The 21,735-nt window shown below is 37.6% G+C and overlaps 4 protein-coding genes across 6 annotated transcripts in view; 1 reads left to right on the top strand and 3 right to left on the bottom strand.

Annotated features, from left to right (window-relative positions):
• Nucleotides 1–2,252: 2,252 nt before the first annotated feature.
• Nucleotides 2,253–4,929, bottom strand: LOC104799224. Its single transcript, XM_010521633.2, has 3 exons — nt 4,812–4,929; nt 3,359–3,856; nt 2,253–3,077 (listed from the first exon to the last, which is right to left on the bottom strand). The coding sequence occupies exons 1-3, from the start codon at nt 4,882–4,884 to the stop codon at nt 2,551–2,553; spliced, it is 1,098 nt and encodes a 365-aa protein (XP_010519935.1). The 5' UTR covers nt 4,885–4,929; the 3' UTR covers nt 2,253–2,550.
• Nucleotides 4,930–10,993: 6,064 nt separating this feature from the next.
• On the bottom strand, nt 10,994–16,192 carry LOC104799225 (probable boron transporter 6). Its single transcript, XM_010521634.2, has 15 exons — nt 16,034–16,192; nt 15,403–15,508; nt 15,208–15,290; nt 14,946–15,138; nt 14,735–14,873; nt 14,472–14,637; nt 14,216–14,382; nt 13,798–13,971; nt 13,612–13,707; nt 13,418–13,537; nt 12,616–12,950; nt 12,434–12,538; nt 11,867–12,068; nt 11,450–11,569; nt 10,994–11,231 (listed from the first exon to the last, which is right to left on the bottom strand). Exons 2-15 carry the CDS (start codon nt 15,504–15,506, stop codon nt 11,199–11,201), a joined length of 2,037 nt encoding a protein of 678 aa, XP_010519936.1. The 5' UTR covers nt 15,507–15,508; nt 16,034–16,192; the 3' UTR covers nt 10,994–11,198.
• Nucleotides 16,193–17,110: 918 nt separating this feature from the next.
• LOC104799706 (putative nucleobase-ascorbate transporter 10) lies at nt 17,111–20,397 on the top strand. The gene is made up of 14 exons (XM_010522346.1): nt 17,111–17,237; nt 17,375–17,472; nt 17,553–17,729; nt 17,833–17,933; nt 18,268–18,343; nt 18,464–18,523; nt 18,622–18,821; nt 18,916–19,012; nt 19,132–19,218; nt 19,328–19,386; nt 19,492–19,583; nt 19,715–19,792; nt 19,910–20,046; nt 20,179–20,397. Exons 1-14 carry the CDS (start codon nt 17,111–17,113, stop codon nt 20,395–20,397), a joined length of 1,608 nt encoding a protein of 535 aa, XP_010520648.1.
• A 409-nt stretch (nt 20,398–20,806) lies between these two features.
• Nucleotides 20,807–21,735, bottom strand: part of LOC104799226 (1-deoxy-D-xylulose-5-phosphate synthase, chloroplastic) — a 4,716-nt gene continuing 3,787 nt past the window's right edge. Inside the window, exons 9-10 of one of the 3 annotated variants that reach the window (XM_010521635.2) lie at nt 21,453–21,735; nt 20,807–21,199 (exon numbers count right to left, since the gene is read on the bottom strand). In XM_010521635.2, the coding sequence (XP_010519937.1) occupies nt 21,050–21,199; nt 21,453–21,735 (433 nt within the window). In that variant the 3' untranslated portion in view covers nt 20,807–21,049. Of the gene's footprint in view, nt 21,200–21,388 lie in introns of those variants that run through there. The other 2 variants (XM_010521636.1, XM_010521637.2) reach the window with 2 other exon arrangements.

Below are 21,735 nucleotides of genomic sequence, written 5' to 3' on the forward strand. Positions count from 1 at the left end.
TTGCGTGCTATTGTGTTGATATATTCGTCGCATGTGTTTTCATATGGAAATGTCGACTGTACCGTTCTCGTTGAGAACGGGATTTCCGGGTTCAACCCGGGCTACTCACTAAGCAGTTGTGCTTAGCCCTCGTGGTTTATATTTTTCAGATCACGAGGATTACGCCTAGCGCATCCGGCAGAGGACGACCTGAGAGAGGCAGCATCATGTACGGGATTTACATTTTGGGTTACGAGACTTGTATTTCCCGCATTTTGTACGGTTAAATTATACTATTCGGACATGTGTTATTTTGCGATACTAATCGCCTGTTGTATTTTTCCGCTGCTTACTCTGGTTTATTAAAAATGTTTTTTTTGATTTCGTATTTTCGCTTCTGCAAATTATTATTTTATTTTATATCGTCCATGTGGCACAGCCCGTATACTGTACACGGGTTACGGGTGTCACACTTTCTTCTTGCAATGGTCACAGGTAGGGCGTCGATCTCCTGTTGGTTTCGCAACCTTTTGAGCTATCTCTCCATGAACCATGGGCACAAGTCTTGCGTTATGTGCAAGATCACTTGGTCCAGAGAACAAGCTTTTTCCTCCTTCTTCTTTCTTAATCCGAGCACATACCTCGGTAAAGGAAGGAAGTTTTGTCTCCCTGAGGATTGTCTGAATGAGAGTATGGTAAGAACCATTCAGAGAAAACAACAGGGCAAATGTTTTATCCTGTTCCTGATTCAACCTCTTTCGGATCTGTTGGCGCTTCACGAAGCTCGCGATATTTAGACCAGAGGACGGTAAATTCTCCTAAGAGGGCATTGAAAGACTTCTCCTCCTATCGAAGAGAATATATTTGGCGTTTCACTTCATAAATCCGACTGATGTTGTTGTCATTGCCATAAACCCTCTTCAGTGTGTCCCATAAAGTTTTCGCTGATTCGATGTGGTTAAAGGATGTCAGAATCGAACCATCGAAAGAGCTTTGAAGAACAGTAACCACTGTGTGGTCTTCTTCATTGACCGAGGTTACTGCAGTTTCGACGATTATTCTGGTTTGAATCACATGATCCCGCCATTCCTTGCTTTTAAGAAACATGCGAGCTGATCTGGACCAGCTGAAGTAGTTGTCTCCGTTGAGCATGACGGGAATCAGGCGCACAAACGAAGAATCCATGACAGCAACCGAACAGAGGAATAAAAGAAAAGAGAGGATTGGCAAAGAAGATGAAGTGATTTTCCCTAGGATATCAGAGGCTCTGATACCTTGTAAACTTTTGTAGGATGAAGGTAATTAGTATCGTTTGTAATAGATTGAGTTGCAGAAAAACTCTCGGAGAGTATAGATCCGAGAGGTTGAAGGAGACAAAGAGAATTGGAAATGAAATACTCTGTTGTATATTCGAGACTATGAAAACATTATATATATGTACAGATCCTGACTTAGATAAAGAAGGAAATATATATTCTATATACAAGGAATGGAAACTGGAGAAGAGAAATTGGGGAAGCATATTTCTGAGAATATATTTCAACTGTTGTGGTCTCCTTGACATACGCTTTGACAATAACTTAAGACCCAAGTTATTGACTAAGGCATGGAAGTGAATTCCGGCTGTAGGTTCTGATCCGTCGTGCATGTGTCTTCCTCATTGTCTTCGTCAACACAAGCAAGATTGAAATCAATGACAGCATCTAAGACTAAATCTTAAGACAGAAATACAATCACGAGGAGTCTATAGGACGTGGTAACTAAGATAAGAAAAATCAACATGTAGGAAAGGCAAAGATGGTCATGCATTTTCAAGATTTGAAGTAGCAAAAGAACCAGAAACCAACAGAAGGAAAAAACAGAAAGAACGGATTTAATAACACGAGCATAAAAGAGAACGAAACACCAAACACCATCTGTTAGAGTTGTGGAACTCAAAGTACAAAACACGACCAATGACTTCGAAAGAATCACAGTAAGTACTACCATTATCGAGTAAAATTAAATTGGTAGATACCACCGGTCACAAATCAGACAAGAAACAACATAGATACCGAATTTTTTCAGACTTTCCACTTAGAACTATGATTAAAAAGAAGAAAGAAATCATACTGACTTACTGATATCGAACTCTGAGACCACCAAACTTGAATTGGATCAGGTGTCGACTGGTTTTTTCGTTGGTTTGCCATCGTTTTGTGATTGGATGGATTATTATTACAAGTCATAAATTACGATACATAATAACTCAAAATAACTCGAGGAATCATTCATTATAGGTGAATATGTAAACACTTTTATTCTCATATTCGTATCATACCATTTTTTTAAAAAAGCCCCTACATAAAACGGCACCGTTCTACTGCCTTCTCATACAAGAAAATATATATAAGCAAGGCCTATATATAAAGCTTATAAACCCTACACGACACACACAACAAACACCCCTTTTCTTAAAAACACCCACACAAAAAGCCCACGCTTCGTTTTCGCTTTGCTTCTCATTCTTTGTCTGATCCGTATACCAAAGCCCGACAACACAACAAATCCTGACCGTCGCGGATTTGAATCCTACGGCTTACGAACGCTGAGGAGCTTCACGTCGTCGACCACGGGCCCACACAGCGACGAGAAGTCATCGCTCCTCATGGAATAGAACGTGCTGTAGAACATAATCCTCGTCCGGTCCGAAGCCGCCACGAAACGCAGAGCCGCACGTTTGAAGCCGCCTGTGCCGCGCGACTCGTACGGGACCTTGATCGTGTCCCGACCCGCGAACGCCTCCACGATCATCGAGCCTTTGCATGCGTTATTGGCGTCTCCTACAGCGAAAGACAGCACGTAGGTCTTTCCAACCACGGTCCGAGCCACCTGAGCTATGGCGCTCTCTTTTCCAGCCACAAGCTCGACGGCTCTGCGGCCCTGAGGGACGGAGAAATGCTCGACGTCGATGTACTTAACAGCTTTGAGAGATTCGACCATCCAACCGGGTAACGGAGAGTGGTCGTCTTCTATGAACGGCGGTATCAAAACGCCGGTTGTCGCGTTGGGCAGTACCAATGGCCCTTCCTCGAATCCTCCGTTCTTCAGAATGTTCTCTGTCGGTAACCAAAGAAAAATGTGATATTGGTCGAGACATTTGATATGGCATATAAAACGCGATAACTTACAATGCATAATCTTTTCCGTTGAACGAAATAAAATTCATTTACGCAAACTGCTAATGAATCTAACGGTGCAATAAATATTATATATTCACGTGTATGTAAAAAAAATATCGTGTATATCTCTGGTATAACCGCGAAAAAAAAACCATATCTTTTTATCATATGGTACGTACGACTTAAAAGATTGATAAATCATATATAAAAAAACTTACTATTAGTGGGTCGAGGAGGGTAAAGGGCTCTCATAGCAACAGCATCAATGAGGGGCCCACAAGCAGGATCCTCCTCTTCGCCAGGATTATGGATCACGACGTCAACGAGTTCACTCTCGGCTTGAAACGCCCACGCGTAGAGATCCCACCCGTAGCTACTGTAGACCGTCTGTATCGGAATAACGCCCCAGTCGGGTGAGGCCGATATGTTCAGACGCTCGTCCTGAGCGCACGTGCGGGCCGCGCTGAACGTGAGGGAGTAGTACATGCCCTTTACGAGCCGGAGCCGTTGCTTGATCGAGGCCTCGTTGCCGAGCCGGACGGCGAATTTCCCGGCAGGAACCACGAGGAGCATGTCTCCTTGTTTCTGTCCTGATTTGATGTATTCCACGAATCCGGAGAGTTCCCAGTTCGGTATCGCCGTTTTGTTTACCACTTGCGTTCCCTTCATGTCGGATGGCTTCGGTCCTAGCTCGAAGTCCCCGTTCGGCAGCTGGCCTGTCAATAATTACGGAATTGCCCCTTAGGCTTAGAAGTCGTTTTGGGAGTAAAATTGCGTGTAACAATATGCGGATGGACCGTGATACGAATTATATAAAAGTCGTTTGGTTGATTACGTACCAAATTTTTTGAGAAGAAAAAAGGTGATTATAAAATTACGTAAAAAAGGGGCACGTGAAGCGTCCGTGTCGGCCTAACTGGGCCTATATAATAGGTCTACTTTAATTGATAATATATGTCCGAAGACCCAAACTTATCAAAAAATGATTAAACATGTAGTTATATATATATATATATATATATATATATATATATATTTACTTATTTATTTACACTCCATTTTTTTTACTGAGCATCATAAATCAAATTACAGACTAATATCGGTGTCGAACTCAAAGTGAAATATATGTTTTACACCCGCTTGAATTATTAAAATTTGAGTTTTATTACGGCTCCCTACTATAGTAATCTATTTATTTATTTTAACCACAGATTTAGTACCTAATAATACATGCAGTCTACTGCCCATCACCGACAACTATTATCACTATTACAATATTATTATTGTTTTTTTGGTGGAATACAATATTATTATTGTTTATTATTAATAGAATCGTAGATTACATCGTAACTCATAATCCACCGTTTGTCGGACCAACCGACTAACATAAATTCAAGATTTCAACTTCAACAATATCATAAAGAATAGAGCTTATTTTTATTATTACAGAAACAAAAGTATTTCACCTCCTTCTCTAGATACTTGGAGTTTTCAAGTTCTGAAAACCCATCATTTTCACAATTATTGAGTGATTATAATGAACCAAAAGATACTCTAACTTGAGGTTATCGGTTCATATCGAGACGGGTTTAATGAAAAAATGGATTGTAACATACATCGTATATATGTATGTGTATGTATATGAGTGTAGGTAACTATGAATGTATTTACCGTCGCGGAGGCATAAGGCGGTGTAGGCGGTGGTGAGGAGAACGAGGACGGACAAAACGACGACGCTTCGCATTTTGTTTATATGGAGAGAGAGTAATGATTATGGGGAGATGGAGGTGTGAGGAAATGATGAGGGGCAAATATTGCTTATATTGGTTTGGAGATATGAAAATACCATTGGATATTGGGGAAATTACGAGATTATGCCACTGATGTAGTCAGCGTATCCACGTCGGTGGGACCAAGAACTAGGGGTGTCAATAGAACCCAAAGTCCGAAGCCCGATCCGAAATCCGCCCGAAAAATTAAGGGTTTGGGCCTAATAATATAAGTTCGGTAAATAAATGGGCGGGTCGGTCCGGTCCGAAAAAAGTTAGGACCGAATCGAGTCCGGCCCGAAACCCGCCCGGCTCGCCCATTTAACCCGAAAAAATATTATATTATTATATTTTTACTTTCATTTGAGATTTAATACCACATAACATTATATAAAAAAAAATTTTTGTATGTTATATATATATATATATTTATATTTCAAAGCAATTTGATTAATATATATTAAAATTATATTATATATATATATATATTATTAAACAATTTAATTAGATTTTAGTTTAATTAATTTATATATATATTTATATTTATTTATATTTTATGAGTTTAACTTTGATTTTTAAATTCTATCTCAATGTTTTTCTATACTTTTTATTGTATCGAATATATTTTTCGTATATTACATATATTAAAAATATCATATAATTTATATAATTTAAATTTTACATGATTATTTTTTATTTTTTAATTTTTAGTAAATACTACATTTTATGAGTTTAATTTTGATTTTTAAATTCTATCTCAATATTTTTCTATATTTTTTATTGTACCGAATATATTTTTCGTATATTATATATATTAAAAATATTATATAATTTATATATTTTAAATTTTATATGATTATTTTAATTTTTTTAATTATAATTGATATGGGCAAAAATTTGCTATTGTTTTTTTAAAAATTATTAAATTATTATTATTATTGTTATTATTATTATTATTATATATTAATATTTATTTTTTTATTAAATAGAAAAAGCCCGAAATCCGGCCCGAACCCACCCGAAGCTCTATAGGGCCGGGTTCCGGGCCACCGATTATAAGCCCGAAAAATAAATGGACGGGCCGGTCTGGCCCAAAAAATTCGAAACCCGAACTAAGCCCGTCCCGAACCCGATCCGGTCCGCCCATTTTACACCCTACCAAGAACCACTCATAGAGTTTGGAATGGCTAAACTGAGAGGGTAAATAGGTAATTCTCTCTTGTTTTCTTATTCAATAATGAGTTCTTTCCCGATAATAATTTCGAATTTAAACGTTCTTTAATTGCTTTCAATTTAATTATGAGTGTCCTAACAAAACGGGTTGCGGTGATTTTATGTTTAAAAAACTATTCTTAGAGTTATTATAAACCTTTAGATTTGTTGTCTGTATATGTTGTAGTGAATTTGTGTGGCTAAAGACAAAAACAGAGTTTGGAGTTGCAATTGCATGTTACTCTTTGATATGAGCATATTCACATGGTTTGGATCCATCACATGCACATGCACTAATTGATCCCATGTTGTGTTTGCATGCTTTCTGTGATCATGGCTTGTTATGTTAACACACACACATACATATCAATGTATTATATTAGTTTGTGGGGTAAGAATTAAGGGTTATGAATTGTAAAAGAGAAATGGATTGTAATCTTTCATTCTATTTTATTATTTGATTTTTATTTTAACGATAGATAGATGTGGTGAAATGAATGCGAAAAAAAAAGATGTAACCGATGTATATTTTAAATAAACTTATTTGAATTTCATTTTATATTCTTCCCATTTCATCCAAACGTTTTAAAAAAAATATTATATTCTATTAATGTGTATTAATTGCTACTCAAAACCACTGTGATCTCTTTAATTCCATATTCCTCGCCCTTTGATTGTTTTTTTTTGTCTAACATAAATATTTTTTTTTTAAATAAAAGGTCAAAAATATTTTTTATCAATTAACTAATAAGCATTAAATATCTCGATTACCAATTAGTTTTTCTCCACGCATAAACTGTCCACAATCATTTGTTTTGTAGTCTCTCGTGAATTTCTAGTGTTATTTAAGTTAAAGGCATTAAATAATATGTCGCCCAGTTACATTTCCCTATGTCGGCCAGAGGAAAAAATCACGTCTTGTTCTCATCCATTATCGCCGAAACAGGGAAGAAATAATATCAAGACAAAATCGTGAATCACTCACACACACATATATATACACTGAATTATAATACGACAGTGAATCAAAAATGGTGATATACATGTTTTTGTGTGTATATATATATCCATATACGTATATGGTGGATATATAATGTTTGAAAATGATCATATGAATGCTGTGGAGATGAGGGATAAAGTTTGGTACGTTTTTTTTAATTATGTTTCTTTTAATCACAAAAAAAACGGGATAGAGACAACACTCACATGCACGTTGATTTTAATTGTATTTGTTGGGAGAACAAACACATGCATGTTGGTTTTGATTTAGAATGGTCGACATCAACTTAATCGCAGATCATTAAGTTGTCAAATCATCGGATTAGAAAGACATAAATAAAACGCTGCTTATTCTCGGAATCGTATCTTAACGGTGTGTTATTTAATTACAAACGACAATTAAGTACGATAATCTATGATTACAAAGAGACAGGGATCATATGTAGGTGGGGCATGAGAGAGAGAGAGAGAGAGAGAGAGAGAGAGAGAGAGAGAGAGAGAGAGATGTAATAAAGGCATGGTCGCGGTTTGTCTCCTTCTCCTTGTACACTTCTTTTACTCATAGTCGGGCCCATTGGGCCGACTTTGCATGAAAATGAGACCGACAGAATCATGGTAAACAATAATCACTTTGATTTATTTATTGAAGTAAAATATAATATCTATTTTTAAAAAAAAGTCATTGAATTTCGATAGATATTGCAAGAAGCCACGTTTCTCGTTAAGCCCTTTTGGTAGAAATTCAAGAAAAAAAAAACCTGACCTCACATCATTGGAAATATATGGAGAAAACAACAAATTTAATGAATCTATACCAATTTTGTCTTTGGAAGGACATTTACGATTTAAAAAAGAGAAAGAAATTTGTTGATCCGAGTAGCGAACTAAACGTTTTTTTTCCTTACCATGCATATTATAGTTACTGTATTTTGTTTATATAGTCTTCCTAGAGTTTGTAATTTAACCGAATCAAATAATATCAATAATTTCGAAATAATAATTCAAATTATTCAAGCTCATCAAGAAATGCGTTGAAACATCCTCAAACTAAGAAATCAATCCATCTCTAAAGACAAAAAAATAGCAAAGAACTTTATTTTGTGTTATACGTAAAAAAAAATTACAAATACGAACTGAATTAGTCATGTTTTTATTTTCTGAAATAAAAAAAACCTCATGTTGTGTTTGTCGTGCATTGGGACATTATTAGAGACCAAATACAACACTACCCAATGTTCTGCATCTTCCCGGCGGCTAACGTCCATACGGTTTTAACGGCTGTCGTTTAGCCCCCTGACGTCAAAACCTTGACGCCGTTTCCGGGTTCTCTCCTCCTTAAACGGTGTGGGTGATGGAGTCCGTTAACGCTCACGCGGCCTACTCGTTAAAATCCAACGGTCGCTCGTTATCCCCTCACGTGAGAGTTACACCCGTCCAAATGTCTCAATCACGTGACGCCGTATAGGACAACGGGAAACGGGGAGGTAAAATCACCCAAATAACCCACTTGGGTCGCATCTATTTCAGTGTACACCACTGAAAAAGAAAAAAAAAATTCAATTTTAACCCTCTTTTCGGCTGGAAAAGTCCGAAATACCCTTTTCGTTTTATTTTTTGCGATCTTATTACGACTAACATATAACTGATATACAACTAAAATAAGACAGATGATTTTTTTGCCACCTTTTTTAGAATCAATTATAACTATATTTAGACTTAATAACGAAGTCGTAATAACGAAGTTGTTTTCGAACGGATAAATATCGTAATTCATTAAGGGTAATTTTGTCTTTTCACGGGAAAAAAATGTGTTATGTTTTCGGTGGTGTACAGGTGAAATAGATGCGATCCAAGTGGGTTATTTGGGTAAAAAACCCAAACGGGGAAGGTATATAAATATAAATCTGTTAAACCCGGTTTAACCAATTTGGCTAAAGCCGGTTCATTTTTGCATGAACCACCAATTGTTTCCGGGGAGGACCCATTTCTTTTGCAATGGGATCTGTGATCCTACTGTTTTTTTTTATAAAAATTTCTTCATAAATTTTATAAATATTTAAACAAAATTGTTAAATGACAATTATAACAAAATTAAGTTTGTCACTACAAAATCTATCGTTGATTCCGGTTATAAATTTTTCTAGATCCGTCTTCGGTTACCGACCATCCGATGATTTCCAATTCTGATAATTCATTTGAGTTCTTTTTCCTAAATTGCCTAATTTGAATCAAATGTAAAGTTTTGACGATGATGAGATACATTGTACCATCAAACATCATAAATATGTGAACCATAATCCAATAAGGAAAAGATGCTATCCATATAACTAACCAAATTAGTTGGCAGCAGCTGCTCATATCGGATTTTAATTCGAAGGGTTTAGTCTCCCATTAATGGTTATAGGCCCCTTTGCGAATGTGATTCTCACGTGGCAATGTCCTTGATTTGGTTCTTCCCTAACTCATTCTCTCTAGTTTCCTCTTCTCGACTAATCTACAGATTTCCGGGTTACCCTTCTTTGGATATTCCAAAAACATGCGAATGTGGATCATATTATACATATATATATATATGTATATATTTATGTGTAGACGCTAATATTATTTTGGTTTGTTAGTAAAGGAAAAATATGGCGTTGTAAACACCTCATGTTGTTGCTTGGAGTGGTTTTGATGTTGCAGGATTGTCCTCCTGCAATTAATAGCTACACACATACATATAAACACAGTTGTGTGTACATGAAAAGGGCCCATCCAACAGCTAAGGATTTTATTCATGTCTAATTGATAAAAGTGCAATCAACATCCATTCAACTTAACTGAACTTTTTTTTTTGGTCTGAATCTTATCACTTACATAATTATTTATACTTATTTGGACTTTTGAACTTTTTACTCATACAAAAAACTTTTGATTTCATGACACATATTATCAAATATCTTATGGCATCTGGTAAAATTTTCCTTAGAGCAACACCAGAGATCAGAAACAGTCACCTATGAGTTAACTTATCACTTACATTTTTTTTTGTATGGATCTTATCACTTACATAATTACTTATAGTCCTTATTTCATGTCTCTACAAGAACACCAAAGGGTAAATTTTCTACAACTACAACAGGAGTTAGTTTCGAAATAACATTTCCGTGTCCAAAAATATCTTTTACAAATGAAAAAAATAGACTTAAAATTGTTAGAACATATCAGAAGGAATATACTACAATCATCGGATTCACAGTATTTATTTTAAATGATATAGCACATTGATCTTACATGGACATAGTTTAGTAATTCCGTTTAAACCACGTCAGTTTTTTCGTTTCTGCGGCGGGAGTTATAGGTTACTAATTTACAAGTATAAGGTTTATTTGATAAATAAAAAAATATAAGTGTTTTTTGTTGACATGAAAAAAATATAGTTTTTTTTAGATTCTTTTTTTTATAGGATTCTCCCAACAATTATTCTAATATTTTAAAAAAATTATATAAAATTTCGGTTTAAAAATTATATCATATAGAATTCTGACATGGCTCAGGTACATATTCTAACTGAGTACCATATATATACACGCATACAACCAAGGACCAAAATAATTTGAACATGAACGCATAAAATATTTTTGGAACACTTTTAGTTCCATATTTACATCCCCTCCCCCTCCCCCCACTCAAATGTTTTTATCCAGGCCCGAACTTAATTCTCTGTATTTTGGGATTTTAATGTAACGAGAGAAATAAAAAACGAGTATTCGTACCCATGTCGAAGAAGAAGATTAAGCATAGCACGAGTAAAAACGATAGATGCATTTTTTAGATATAATATTTTATGGTATTATGTAATGATTACTTGGCTAAGTAAAATGCAATTCTAAATGCATAAAACGGAAGCACACACTCTGGGCATGTTACATTAATACAGAAGAAGACGTTCAATTAAGATTCTTAATGCAGAATTAAACAAAAAAATAATACAAAAAACGAGAATGAGAAAAAGAAAAAGAGAGAGGAGTTTAGGTACGTACGTTACGTGTGTGGCTCCTGAATCTTCGGTCTCGTCTGTCTAATTACAACAAGCGGCTCAGAGAGTGGCATCTCTCTCCTCTGGATGCACCTGAAACCGTGTCTTTGTTTATATATAAGATTCCAGGCGCACGCTATTTGATATTTTTCCCCCATGGATCAATCGAATAATCCACTAACATTCACTCTTTCGTAATTAGAAACTAAGTTTCAAGTTTAGGTTAAGTTAGTGTCTTGATTCATTGAAGACCAAACTTTGAAAAACGAAGTATTTAACTTTGAGGAGAAGTAATTTGTGGCATTACGTACCTCCTTGAAACTCAGGGTTCGAATTCTGAGTTCACCCCTGCTTGTAGTCATCTCGTCCAATATCTCCCCGTCTTGAATATCATCTTCATCCCTCAATGTATGGTGTGAAGATCCCAGTCTCTGCTGGTCATATGTTTCAGACCATGACATATCAACATCACCTTTTGTTTCGGTCATTCAATTCAATTCACTCACCCTTTTACAAAACTATGTTAAACATACATCAACCATCATTAAGCAGTGGAAGTTGAACAGTTTGATGTGATAAAGGCAGGATTAAAACCACAAAAAACGAGCTACTAGGATATGGTTTGGTCTGGTTTTATTCAGTATGGTTCCTCATCCTTTTTTTTTCCAAAATAACAAAGAGAAAGTTTGATTCAATATTTCAAGAGGAGGCGTTAGTGTTGTTGTTACCTGGTAGGCGAGGCTGGAATGTTGCCGTAGAGGTGCTGCGACAACTTCTTCATACTCAGAAGCGTCAAGCACCTGAAGGTACTCTGGTTCGAATACCTTGGGGAGGACGTGTTGTCTGATGGTGATAAGAAGGAAGAATAGCACCGGGAAGAATATTCCAGCCATTGGTATCCACGTCATGCCGTAGCACACAAGGAAGTATCTCAATGTGCATAGATCTAGCCTGAACAGTGAACGAGTTATACCTTAACAGCCTCTTGAAAGAATAGAACAACAATCAACATGCCAAAGAGTTCCCCCGCAATCCTAGTAAATCTTGTGATGATTGTGCATGCATTAAATATTGCAAGAAGAATAAGCAAGACTGCAGTCCAAACACAAACCCTGCGAAGCAACAAACATGTGAACTTTCTGAGAACTGGTCAATTTCTAAGTATCAAGATTTTATTCTCTTACCATGCCACCCAAGCCAAGTAGAGCTTATGACCAATTTCTGGCTTTGCTATGCTAAAATTGTAGAGATAGGTGTACATAATGATGGTTGGTTCCGCAACTCCAAGTATCAACAATGGCTGTCCACCAAAAACTGAGTGTATGATGAAGAGCGTAAACGCCACTATCACCCTGTACGGTACTAACTCCACAAATGAAGCGTGTACCCCTTGCAGCACTCTGTATACCAGAGATCCATTTATTTCCAAAACCCTCTTTCCTTCTTCTTTATTTATATGGAAAAAGAAATGACTTACTTGAACAGCCGACGTGGAGGGATGAAGAGAAGTAGCAGCCTCTCCCAGAATTGGTTTCCCGGTAGACTGTCTATAGCCATGTAACCGAAGTAACCCCAGAGGATGGAACTGGGGATCATTTTAATCACTGGCACTGCAAACAGGGTCAATCCCACCAGCACTGACTGTAAAAGATTGCTCACTCTTTGCTCGTTTACTCTCACGGGCAAGTGAGCATCGATGTGCACATCGGGATCGAACTTTCCCTTTGTTGTATCCCCTCCCTCGTTTGGTCGCATCACTGCTTCTTTCAAGTCTTTCAGATCCTTGTCTACTGAATTCTCCTGCTCATTTATCTAGAATTCATAGTATTTGTAGTCCATTAAAAAGAAATGGAATTTCAAAGTTTATTTTAAAAATTAAATTTTGACATGCCGTTTTTCTGATATGTATCCTGACGTGTCGGCGTTGGTCAACCGGCTATGGCACATAGGCATTCCGGCGAGCCACATTACGAACTGACACGATTTAAGAAGTGAAAGTATCTTTGTAGAAAATTGTCTAGTTGAAGGTTCTATACAAAACTTAGTTGAGGTATATACCTGGCAAAATCCAAAAATTCGAGTTTTTTTTTTAAAATTTCCCAAAAAAACAAAACCCTGCAAGAATCCCCACAAAACTTGCAATTCTGCAAAGTCACGCACTTCCATGTTGTTAATGTTTTGAGTTTTAGAAGCTCTATGCACCTGCAACTCTAAGCCTTCAAGTAATGGCATATTGCCCTACGGTCTTTTCCTAAACTCAAGAGAGAAGGAGCATTTACCTGCGGTGTGCCTATCTCCATCTCTATAAATACTGCTTGCATTCTACCGTAGATTTGTGAGTTGGTAGCATTCATCTTCATGCCCTCCTTTGCACTTTCCACCATTTTCTTACGGATCAGCTGCAAAACCAGCTTCAAGATGAGAATAGCACAAGACAAGAAAACTAGCCCTGTCTCTCAAATTTCCACCTAACCTGTCGATTGAGAACTGCAAGGCTCTTTGTGTGCATTGGAGCCTGCGGGATAACACCATTTGAAGGAGGAAGCCCAAGCAACCCACAGATCAAAGTCTATCACCATGAAAAAGTAAATAGGGTCTCAACCGTTGGATAATGTACGAGTGTTAAAACGAATTGGTCAATAAATCAGTAATTATTTACCATAATTCCCAGCAAAAAGATGTCATAGTGATAAGCAGATGGGTTTTTGAGATTAAACTCTTTCTGCTGTGCCATTTGTGAAGCTACACTATGGTCGAAGAAGTACAGGCCTGCTATCATCACAGCAGGTATAACGGCGACAAAGATGTAGAAAACCGGTACCTTCCCCATATCCTACAATTTGTGAATGAAAGTTGTATATCCATCATTTCTGTATTGAGAATTCACTGAATACATTCTTGCAAGAAAACTATCAAATACGTGGAAGGAAGTTTAAATTTTACATATTGATCAGGTCATGTCATTTTATGGTTTAAAGAAAGGAGATCGATAGGTTAAGTCCAAATAAGCCTGTGAGAAAAAGATAAAATCCCACGTTTATCCAAGAGATTCAACAAAGAGCCCACATGCCTAATACCTTGACTACAGTCCAATGGTACAAGGACGCTGGTTCCCATGGAAGAGGGCAGAAGAGCCTTCGAGGGACACTTGGAGGAACTTTGCTAGGAAGTGCATATGACAACACGGTCCAGAACAAGACCATAAGGGGAACCCCATAATCTCCAATGAAACTTCGGAGCCACCCTGTATAACAATTGTACCGATTATCAAGCGCTGAATATATGATCACGATTAGAGGATCTTATAAACTGACAATGCAACAGCTGCTGTACCAAACCCATATTTCCATGATTTGGCCCTTCTGCTTTTAAGTGTCGTGACTATAAAGCCGATCGAGAAAATTACCGCTAGCAAACCATTTACATACAACCAGTGGAAATGATTCCTGCCTAATTTGAGGTCTGCACCTTCAGGAGCATTAAATTCACCTATCAACCCCTGGATGTTACGTGAAGCATACTTATTAAGCATTTTATCAGGAGAACAAATGATCTCAATGTGCATAGATCTAGCCTGAACAGTGAACGAGTTATACCTTAACAGCCTCTTGAAAGAATAGAACAACAATCAACATGCCAAAGAGTTCCCCCGCAATCCTAGTAAATCTTGTGATGATTGTGCATGCATTAAATATTGCAAGAAGAATAAGCAAGACTGCAGTCCAAACACAAACCCTGCGAAGCAACAAACATGTGAACTTTCTGAGAACTGGTCAATTTCTAAGTATCAAGATTTTATTCTCTTACCATGCCACCCAAGCCAAGTAGAGCTTATGACCAATTTCTGGCTTTGCTATGCTAAAATTGTAGAGATAGGTGTACATAATGATGGTTGGTTCCGCAACTCCAAGTATCAACAATGGCTGTCCACCAAAAACTGAGTGTATGATCCCGCAAATTGAAGTAGAAGCTAATGTTTCCACCGTGCTCAAAGCCCCACCTGGTGCAAGTCAATTAAAATCATCCTTATTCATAGGAGACTGCATATGGCAATACAAGAAGAACTGACCTGTATGTTTACTTAACTGCTCCCCAAAGGCAACAACAGGAAGAGCAGAGGCAAAGAAAATATAGCTACTTGGAGCCAGAATCCTGGTAAAACAATGCAAAACGACTTAACTCGCTGTCTAAATTCCCACGGAATCACTGCGGAATTTGTTCGAATCGCACCTGACCCCTGATTTCAATCCTGTGAAAAACATACCTTATCCCAGTACGTATACCACGAACCCAATCTTCCTTGTAACATTTGCTTCTATTCTTAACATCTCGGATTATTCCCTCAAATGGACCTCCATCACACTCCATCGCTGAATATCAAAGAGTGTTACAGCACAAGCTTCCACGCTTAAATTCGATTTACAAGAAGAAATTCATCATGTAACAAGAACATCCATCACAATTTCCTTTTAATTTAATGTTCTGATCTCTCAACAAATCAAATTCTAAGGGTTCAATCGAAAACCAGGTGCAACCAATTGATGAACCTCCCTCAGATTTCAACAACACAAATATCGCCACGAGACTGAACAAAATTCGAATCGAGAACCTTGAAAATGTTCATTACTGATCATTACATGGAAAATTTACAGAGAAAACAACATCTCTCCCCAAAGGATTCTACATTTCATCGTAATTAGACAATTTTTCTCGCCGAACAAACAACTCTTTAGGAACAGAAGAGCCTCATTTCGTAGCTCCGGCGCGCACAGATAAAACAATCCGATCACAGACAAGACATTTAGGCTCAAATCACGTAAACAGAATGCGTATAGAGATATCTACATATACATACACGCACACACACACATATGAATGGATCGACGGTGACGGACCTGGAGATTCGGTGGCGTGGAGAGCTCAGATTCCGATGACGGCTTCGTCACTTTCTCTCACTAGAATTGATGATTAGTTTAGAGAGAGAGAGGAGGACCCGTTGGAGGGAGGGTTAAAGTTTCGAAAAATTTCCGGGGAAAAATGAATTTCCGTTCGAAGCAACGGAAGGAGCAACGACTCCGTGGCGGAAGCGCGTGTGGGATCAGACTACAGTAAGCTGACGTGGTGGTATTGCATTGGTGGAAGGTCCCGAGAATGTTTACGGGGTCTCTCCCTAAGAATAGCAAAAGAAAATAAATAGTGTGTGTGTATATATATATATATATCTAACTTTTTTTTGGTAAAAACATATATATCTAACTTGGTAATTCAATTGTATATACATAAGGTGGGTTTTCTAATAGAATTTTGAATATAATCGGGAATTTAGGCGTTTCTGTTTTTGTGGGCTCATAAATGAGGTTTAAGTTACCTTATTTTCATCATGATATATATGAGTTAGGATATATTAAAATATCCTACAGTGAAATATGAAATTATGAAATTCTTGTTGCGTCATACGTATTTACATTCTCAATCTATAGATTGCCTTCACCGGTTAGTAATAAAATGATAAAAATAAAATAATATATACCATTAATTTTATATTATATCGAATCGAATATATAACTATATTTAATTTGATAAAGTTTTTAAAACTTTATTAATCCAAATATTAAAATGAATGAAAAATAAATTAGAAACAGATTTTTTTTAAATTAACCTATTTCCTGAATTGAATAAAAAACCATATAAAAAATAGAAGAATTAAACCCGACCGATATAATTTTGTTTTTCTTCCAAAAACATTAAAAATAAAAATAGAGGAATCTTTTACAAAATCTTAGGGAATAAATGTGAATGAATCAAGAGCCCATAATTGACATTTAATCCGTCAATAATTAAAAGCGAAAGAGATTCAAATTTCAAACGCTTCAATCTACTTATACTAGTCCAACAATCACAACTCTCCATCTTCCAAATACTGTGTTTTTTTTGTTCATAGCCCTCCGGCGACCGTGATTGAATCTCCGGCGATGTCCGGCTGCGGAGGGAACAACAACAACAACGGCGGAGGAAATCGGAGCGATGAGTTACAGCCACATCCGGTGAAAGACCAACTCCCCGGAATCCAGTTTTGCGTCAATAGCCCTCCTCCTTGGCGTACGTACGCTACGCTCGATTCAATTTATATATTTACAGCATTTCTACAAACTTTTCAATTCGTAGTTTTATTTTCTTTTTCGCTATGCAAATTAATGATTTTTTTATTTTGTTTTTGTTGGCATGCATGGATGCAGTTGAAACGCTTGTGTTAGGATTCCAACATTACTTGTTAAGTCTTGGTGTCACTGTCCTCATCCCGACCTTATTAGTCCCTCAAATGGGAGGTGGAGACGTAAGAATCTAACCCTTTTACTATTTTATGTGTTTTTTTTTGTATAATCTTTTTTTTAATGATTTTATAATGTTATATAGATGGAAAAAGCCAGGGTGGTGCAAACTCTACTGTTTGTGTCGGGAGTGAGCACATTGTTTCAATCTTTCTTCGGGACGAGGTTACCAGTTGTGGCGATCGGTTCTTATGCATATATCATTCCCGTTTCTTCTATCATCTCGGCTAGTCGATATCGCCAATACACAGATCCTTTCGAAGTGAGTCCATTATCGTTTTCTGTAATGTTATATCATCCTTAACATTTGATCATCACAAATTTGATTTTGGTGGGAACGGAATGATGATCGATGAGATATGCAGAGATTTGTGATGACAATGAGAGGAATACAAGGGGCAATGATCATCACTGGTTGCTTTCAAGTCCTCGTGGGTTTCCTCGGCTTATGGAGAAATGTCGTAAGGTCATATACTTGCATACTTTCTATTTTGTTTATAACCGTTCTATTGTTATATGGAGAAATGTCGTAAGGTCATATATTTGAACTACCCCAACCTGGGTACTTCAACCGGTGAAACGGGGGCGCAAAGCGTCTGTCCCGCCCCGAGTTCGAACCCCAGGCTGGAGAGGGAGCGCATAATTCAAATCACATGGCTGGCTTCCGCCCCCGAGATTAGTTTGGGCATCGGCCCAGGAAACCCGGTTACCCAAAAACAAAAAACCGTTCTATTGTTGTAATGTGATAAAATGAATAATGAGATTGTATTGTAATGTTTGTAATTTAACACGACCAACAGGTTTCTCAGCCCTCTCTCCATTGTTCCTTTCGCAACTTTTGCTGGGCTCGGACTCTACCACGTTGGTTTTCCTATGGTAAAAAAACTCATGCCTTAAATCTTGGTTGTTTAGTAAATAAATTAAAAAATATAACATTTTGGTTGAACCAATTGCTTATACATTTTCTCTCTTTGATTTGTTTTTTGTTTTTTTCAGCTCGCAAGATGTGTAGAAATCGGGCTTCCCTGTTTAATTCTGCTTGTTATCTTTACTCAGGCAAATGGACAATTTCTCCTTATAACGTTCATTTCTTATATATATATATATATATGTAACAAAACTCGTTCTCTGAGCCTTTTTGTTCTTTTGGACAGTATATTCCACGTTGCATGAAATCGAAGCATCTAATATTGGATGGACGAATATTCGATCGCTACGGAGTAATGATGACAATTCCGGTGGTATGGTTAGTAGCTCAGCTTCTGACATCATGTGGTGCTTACAGCCACAGACCTCATCGGACTCAAACCAGTTGCCGTACGGACCGCGCCGGTCTCATCACCAACTCACCGTGGTCCGTTATGGTTTTCCATACTTTTATAATTCTCACACTTTTTTTACAACGTTATACATATTGTGTATAAAGATTTCCATATCTTTTGTTGCAGGATCTATATACCTTATCCATTTCAATGGGGAAGCCCTACCTTCAACGTCGGAGAGGCTTTCGTGATGATGTTGGCATCTTTCGTAACCCTCTTCGAGGTTTTCATTCATCGCCTCTTAACAAAGAATGTTCTTTACGTTCCGTTTGTTTATTATTTCGAACATCATATATAAATAAATGTCAGAGATTTACAGCAGGCGTAAATTAAATTGTGCAGTCCACGGGGTTGTTCTACGTATCTGCGAGGTACGGGAGTGCAACACCGATTCCACCCTCCGTCGTTAGCCGTGGAACTGGTTGGATGGTAAACGCTATATATCTAACAATTTCACCTTCATATCTATCATTTTCACGTCGTTTTTTTTACCATCTTACAGATTTTCGTCATAACTTTGCGAATTTGATTGATTTAGGGAGTCGGGGTTTTACTCAACGGCTTTCTTGGATGTGTCTGTGGGGTTACAACATCGGCGTAAGCATACGAGAAAACCGATATTCCTAGCCTTTTTTCCTCATTGCTTAACCCATGCATGAAGTTATATTTCAAGATATTCACTCTTACAAAGTTATATTGCAGGGAAAACGTAGGCTTGTTGGGACTGACAAAGGTTGGAAGCCGAAGAGTGATTCAAATATCAGCATGCTTCATGATTTTCTTCTCAATCTTTGGTAAACCTATATATATATATATATATATATATATATATATAAAACCCATTTCAAAGCTTATAATATGCACTCAAATACCTTTTTGAGCTTACGACCATCGCTAAGATATAGAATTCTGACTCAAAACGCAGGAAAATTTGGAGCTTTTTTCGCGTCGATACCGCTATCGATAATAGCAGCGGTCTACTGTGTCCTCCTGGCATTTGTGTGTGAGTTTCTCGATCACATTCTACCCGATTCAGATCGGATTTCTTCGATATGACTAGCTTTTGTCGGATCTAAACGTACGTGCTTGTCCATGTGCCGGAAATGGGTGGAAAACGCAGCTTCAGGAGGGCTAAGCTTTCTCCAGTTCTGCAATCTCAACAGCTTCAACACCAAGTTCGTGTTAGGGTTTTCCATATTCTTGGGCATTTCAGTCCCACAATACTTCAGAGAGTACCACAACGGACCGACCAATTGGGTCAGCTTCTCCAACCTTATTATATTATATACGTAACAACGCGTATGCATGCATGCACGTAGATACTATATAGATACACACGGATATATATATATATATATATGTATGTATCAATTGAAATGTTTGCAACAGTTGGGAGACGTGGTGAGAGTGATATTCACGTCGCACGCGACGGTAGCGGCGGTGGTAGCGATGGCGTTGGATTGCATGTTGTGCAGAGAGAGCGAGGAGACGAAGAGAGATTGCGGACTGAAGTGGTGGGAGAAGTTCCGTCTCTACAATCTCGACGTCCGTAACGACGAGTTCTACGGTCTCCCCTTCCGCCTCAACAACTTCTTCCCTTCTCTCTGAAACAAAAAAAAAAAAAAAAAAACAATTTCTCTCGATTGATTCATAATTCTCCTTTTTTTTTTGTTACATTATCACGTTTGTGTTTTCTGCATGTTCTTTGTTACATTTGAACAGAGAAGACTTCGGTGATGTAGGTTGGCCCTTTTTCTTTTTTATTTGTTAAGAAGATTATAGAGTTGATTAAAAAAAAAGAATAGAAATTCATAATAAAAAAGATTGAACTTCTATACGATGCCTGATAGAAATTATGATTGGATCAAATATGAGATTTTGCTTAGCTCCTTGTAACAATAACACATACTCAATCGGAGTTGTCCAAGTGATTCTTGATTGAGAAGGATAGGGGTGCCTTGTCCGAAGTCACGTTCATGTTCGAGTGACTGTTAGAGAGGCAGAATGCAATTAATTGCACCAAGATGGTCCACCCATTCAGATTGGATATAATTGGACTGAAGTTCCGATGAACCACCTCATTACCACCAAAAAAAAAAAAGAACACACGTTCTAATAGAGAAACTCTCGAGTGAGATCCTCGAGGAGTAACCCCACAACTCACGATTTCATCTCCTAACGTTCTCATTTTATACCATTTTCAAAAGGAGAGATGTTCATATATATATATATGAGAGAGAGAGGGAGGGTGAGTCCTAATCTAGCACATGAGAAGCAAAGCTTCACGAGGGCGGCCAAGAAGGCTGAGAGCCGTGGCCGCGATGTGATGGCCCGTTAGCCCAGCAAGCGCCAGCTGTTCGCTCGGGGATGCTTGCTCTATGTACCCATCCGGCAGTACGATCGGTCTCCACTGCCCAACCAAAAAAAAAAGATTCTTTTTATTTTATCTGGCTTTAATAATAATATTTCGGGTTATTATTAATTTCCTTTATTATTGAATCTCTTATAAATAATAAAAAAAAAGAGAGAATTTTTCTCAGTTAGTGGAAGTTTTCATGAAATTCTTTGGATCTGCAATCGAATTAACGAGTTCGAATACCTGTAGTAAGTTTTTCGTTTCATCCGTTAAGTTTCAACTGCTACGAAAAAAAAACCCGTCGTACCTTGATCTTGCGGTCAAGCTGACCATCGAGGGCGATGAACTGTGCGACGTGGGACCCGAATCCCCCGACGCAACCCTCCTCGACCGTTATGAGGAACGAGTGGTTTTGACAAAGCTGTCGGAGAAGCTTGATGTCGAGCGGTTTGCAGAATCTGGCATCTGCAACCGTCACTTCTATCCCGAGCTTCGAGAGCAGCGATTGTGCGTTAAGGCAGTTCTGAACCATGGCTCCATACCCGACCAATGCCACCTCTTCACCCTCTACCAGAACTCTTCCTCTTCCG

The sequence above is a fragment of the Tarenaya hassleriana genome, unplaced genomic scaffold, assembly GCF_000463585.1.
Source record: "Tarenaya hassleriana unplaced genomic scaffold, ASM46358v1 Cleome6, whole genome shotgun sequence".
Taxonomy (NCBI): Eukaryota; Viridiplantae; Streptophyta; class Magnoliopsida; order Brassicales; family Cleomaceae; genus Tarenaya; species Tarenaya hassleriana.

What these genes read in the sequence shown, in the direction of transcription:
- LOC104799224 (XM_010521633.2), bottom strand. Translation starts at nt 4,884, where the DNA reads ATGCGAAGCGTCGTCGTTTTGTCCGTCCTCGTTCTCCTCACCACCGCC. An exon ending in CGCCTTATGCCTCCGCGACG is followed by an intron (nt 3,857 to 4,811) that starts GTAAATACATTC and finishes AATTATTGACAG; the next exon opens with GCCAGCTGCCGAACGGGGAC. An exon ending in CCCTCCTCGACCCACTAATA is followed by an intron (nt 3,078 to 3,358) that starts GTAAGTTTTTTT and finishes GGTTACCGACAG; the next exon opens with AGAACATTCTGAAGAACGGA.
- LOC104799225 (XM_010521634.2), bottom strand. Translation starts at nt 15,506, where the DNA reads ATGGAGTGTGATGGAGGTCCATTTGAGGGAATAATCCGAGATGTTAAG. An exon ending in ACCATTGGACTGTAGTCAAG is followed by an intron (nt 13,972 to 14,215) that starts GTATTAGGCATG and finishes CACAAATTGTAG; the next exon opens with GATATGGGGAAGGTACCGGT. An exon ending in GAACCCTGAGTTTCAAGGAG is followed by an intron (nt 11,232 to 11,449) that starts GTACGTAATGCC and finishes ACACGGTTTCAG; the next exon opens with GTGCATCCAGAGGAGAGAGA.
- LOC104799706 (XM_010522346.1), top strand. Translation starts at nt 17,111, where the DNA reads ATGTCCGGCTGCGGAGGGAACAACAACAACAACGGCGGAGGAAATCGG. An exon ending in ACCACGTTGGTTTTCCTATG is followed by an intron (nt 18,344 to 18,463) that starts GTAAAAAAACTC and finishes TGTTTTTTTCAG; the next exon opens with CTCGCAAGATGTGTAGAAAT. An exon ending in CTTTCGTAACCCTCTTCGAG is followed by an intron (nt 19,013 to 19,131) that starts GTTTTCATTCAT and finishes TAAATTGTGCAG; the next exon opens with TCCACGGGGTTGTTCTACGT.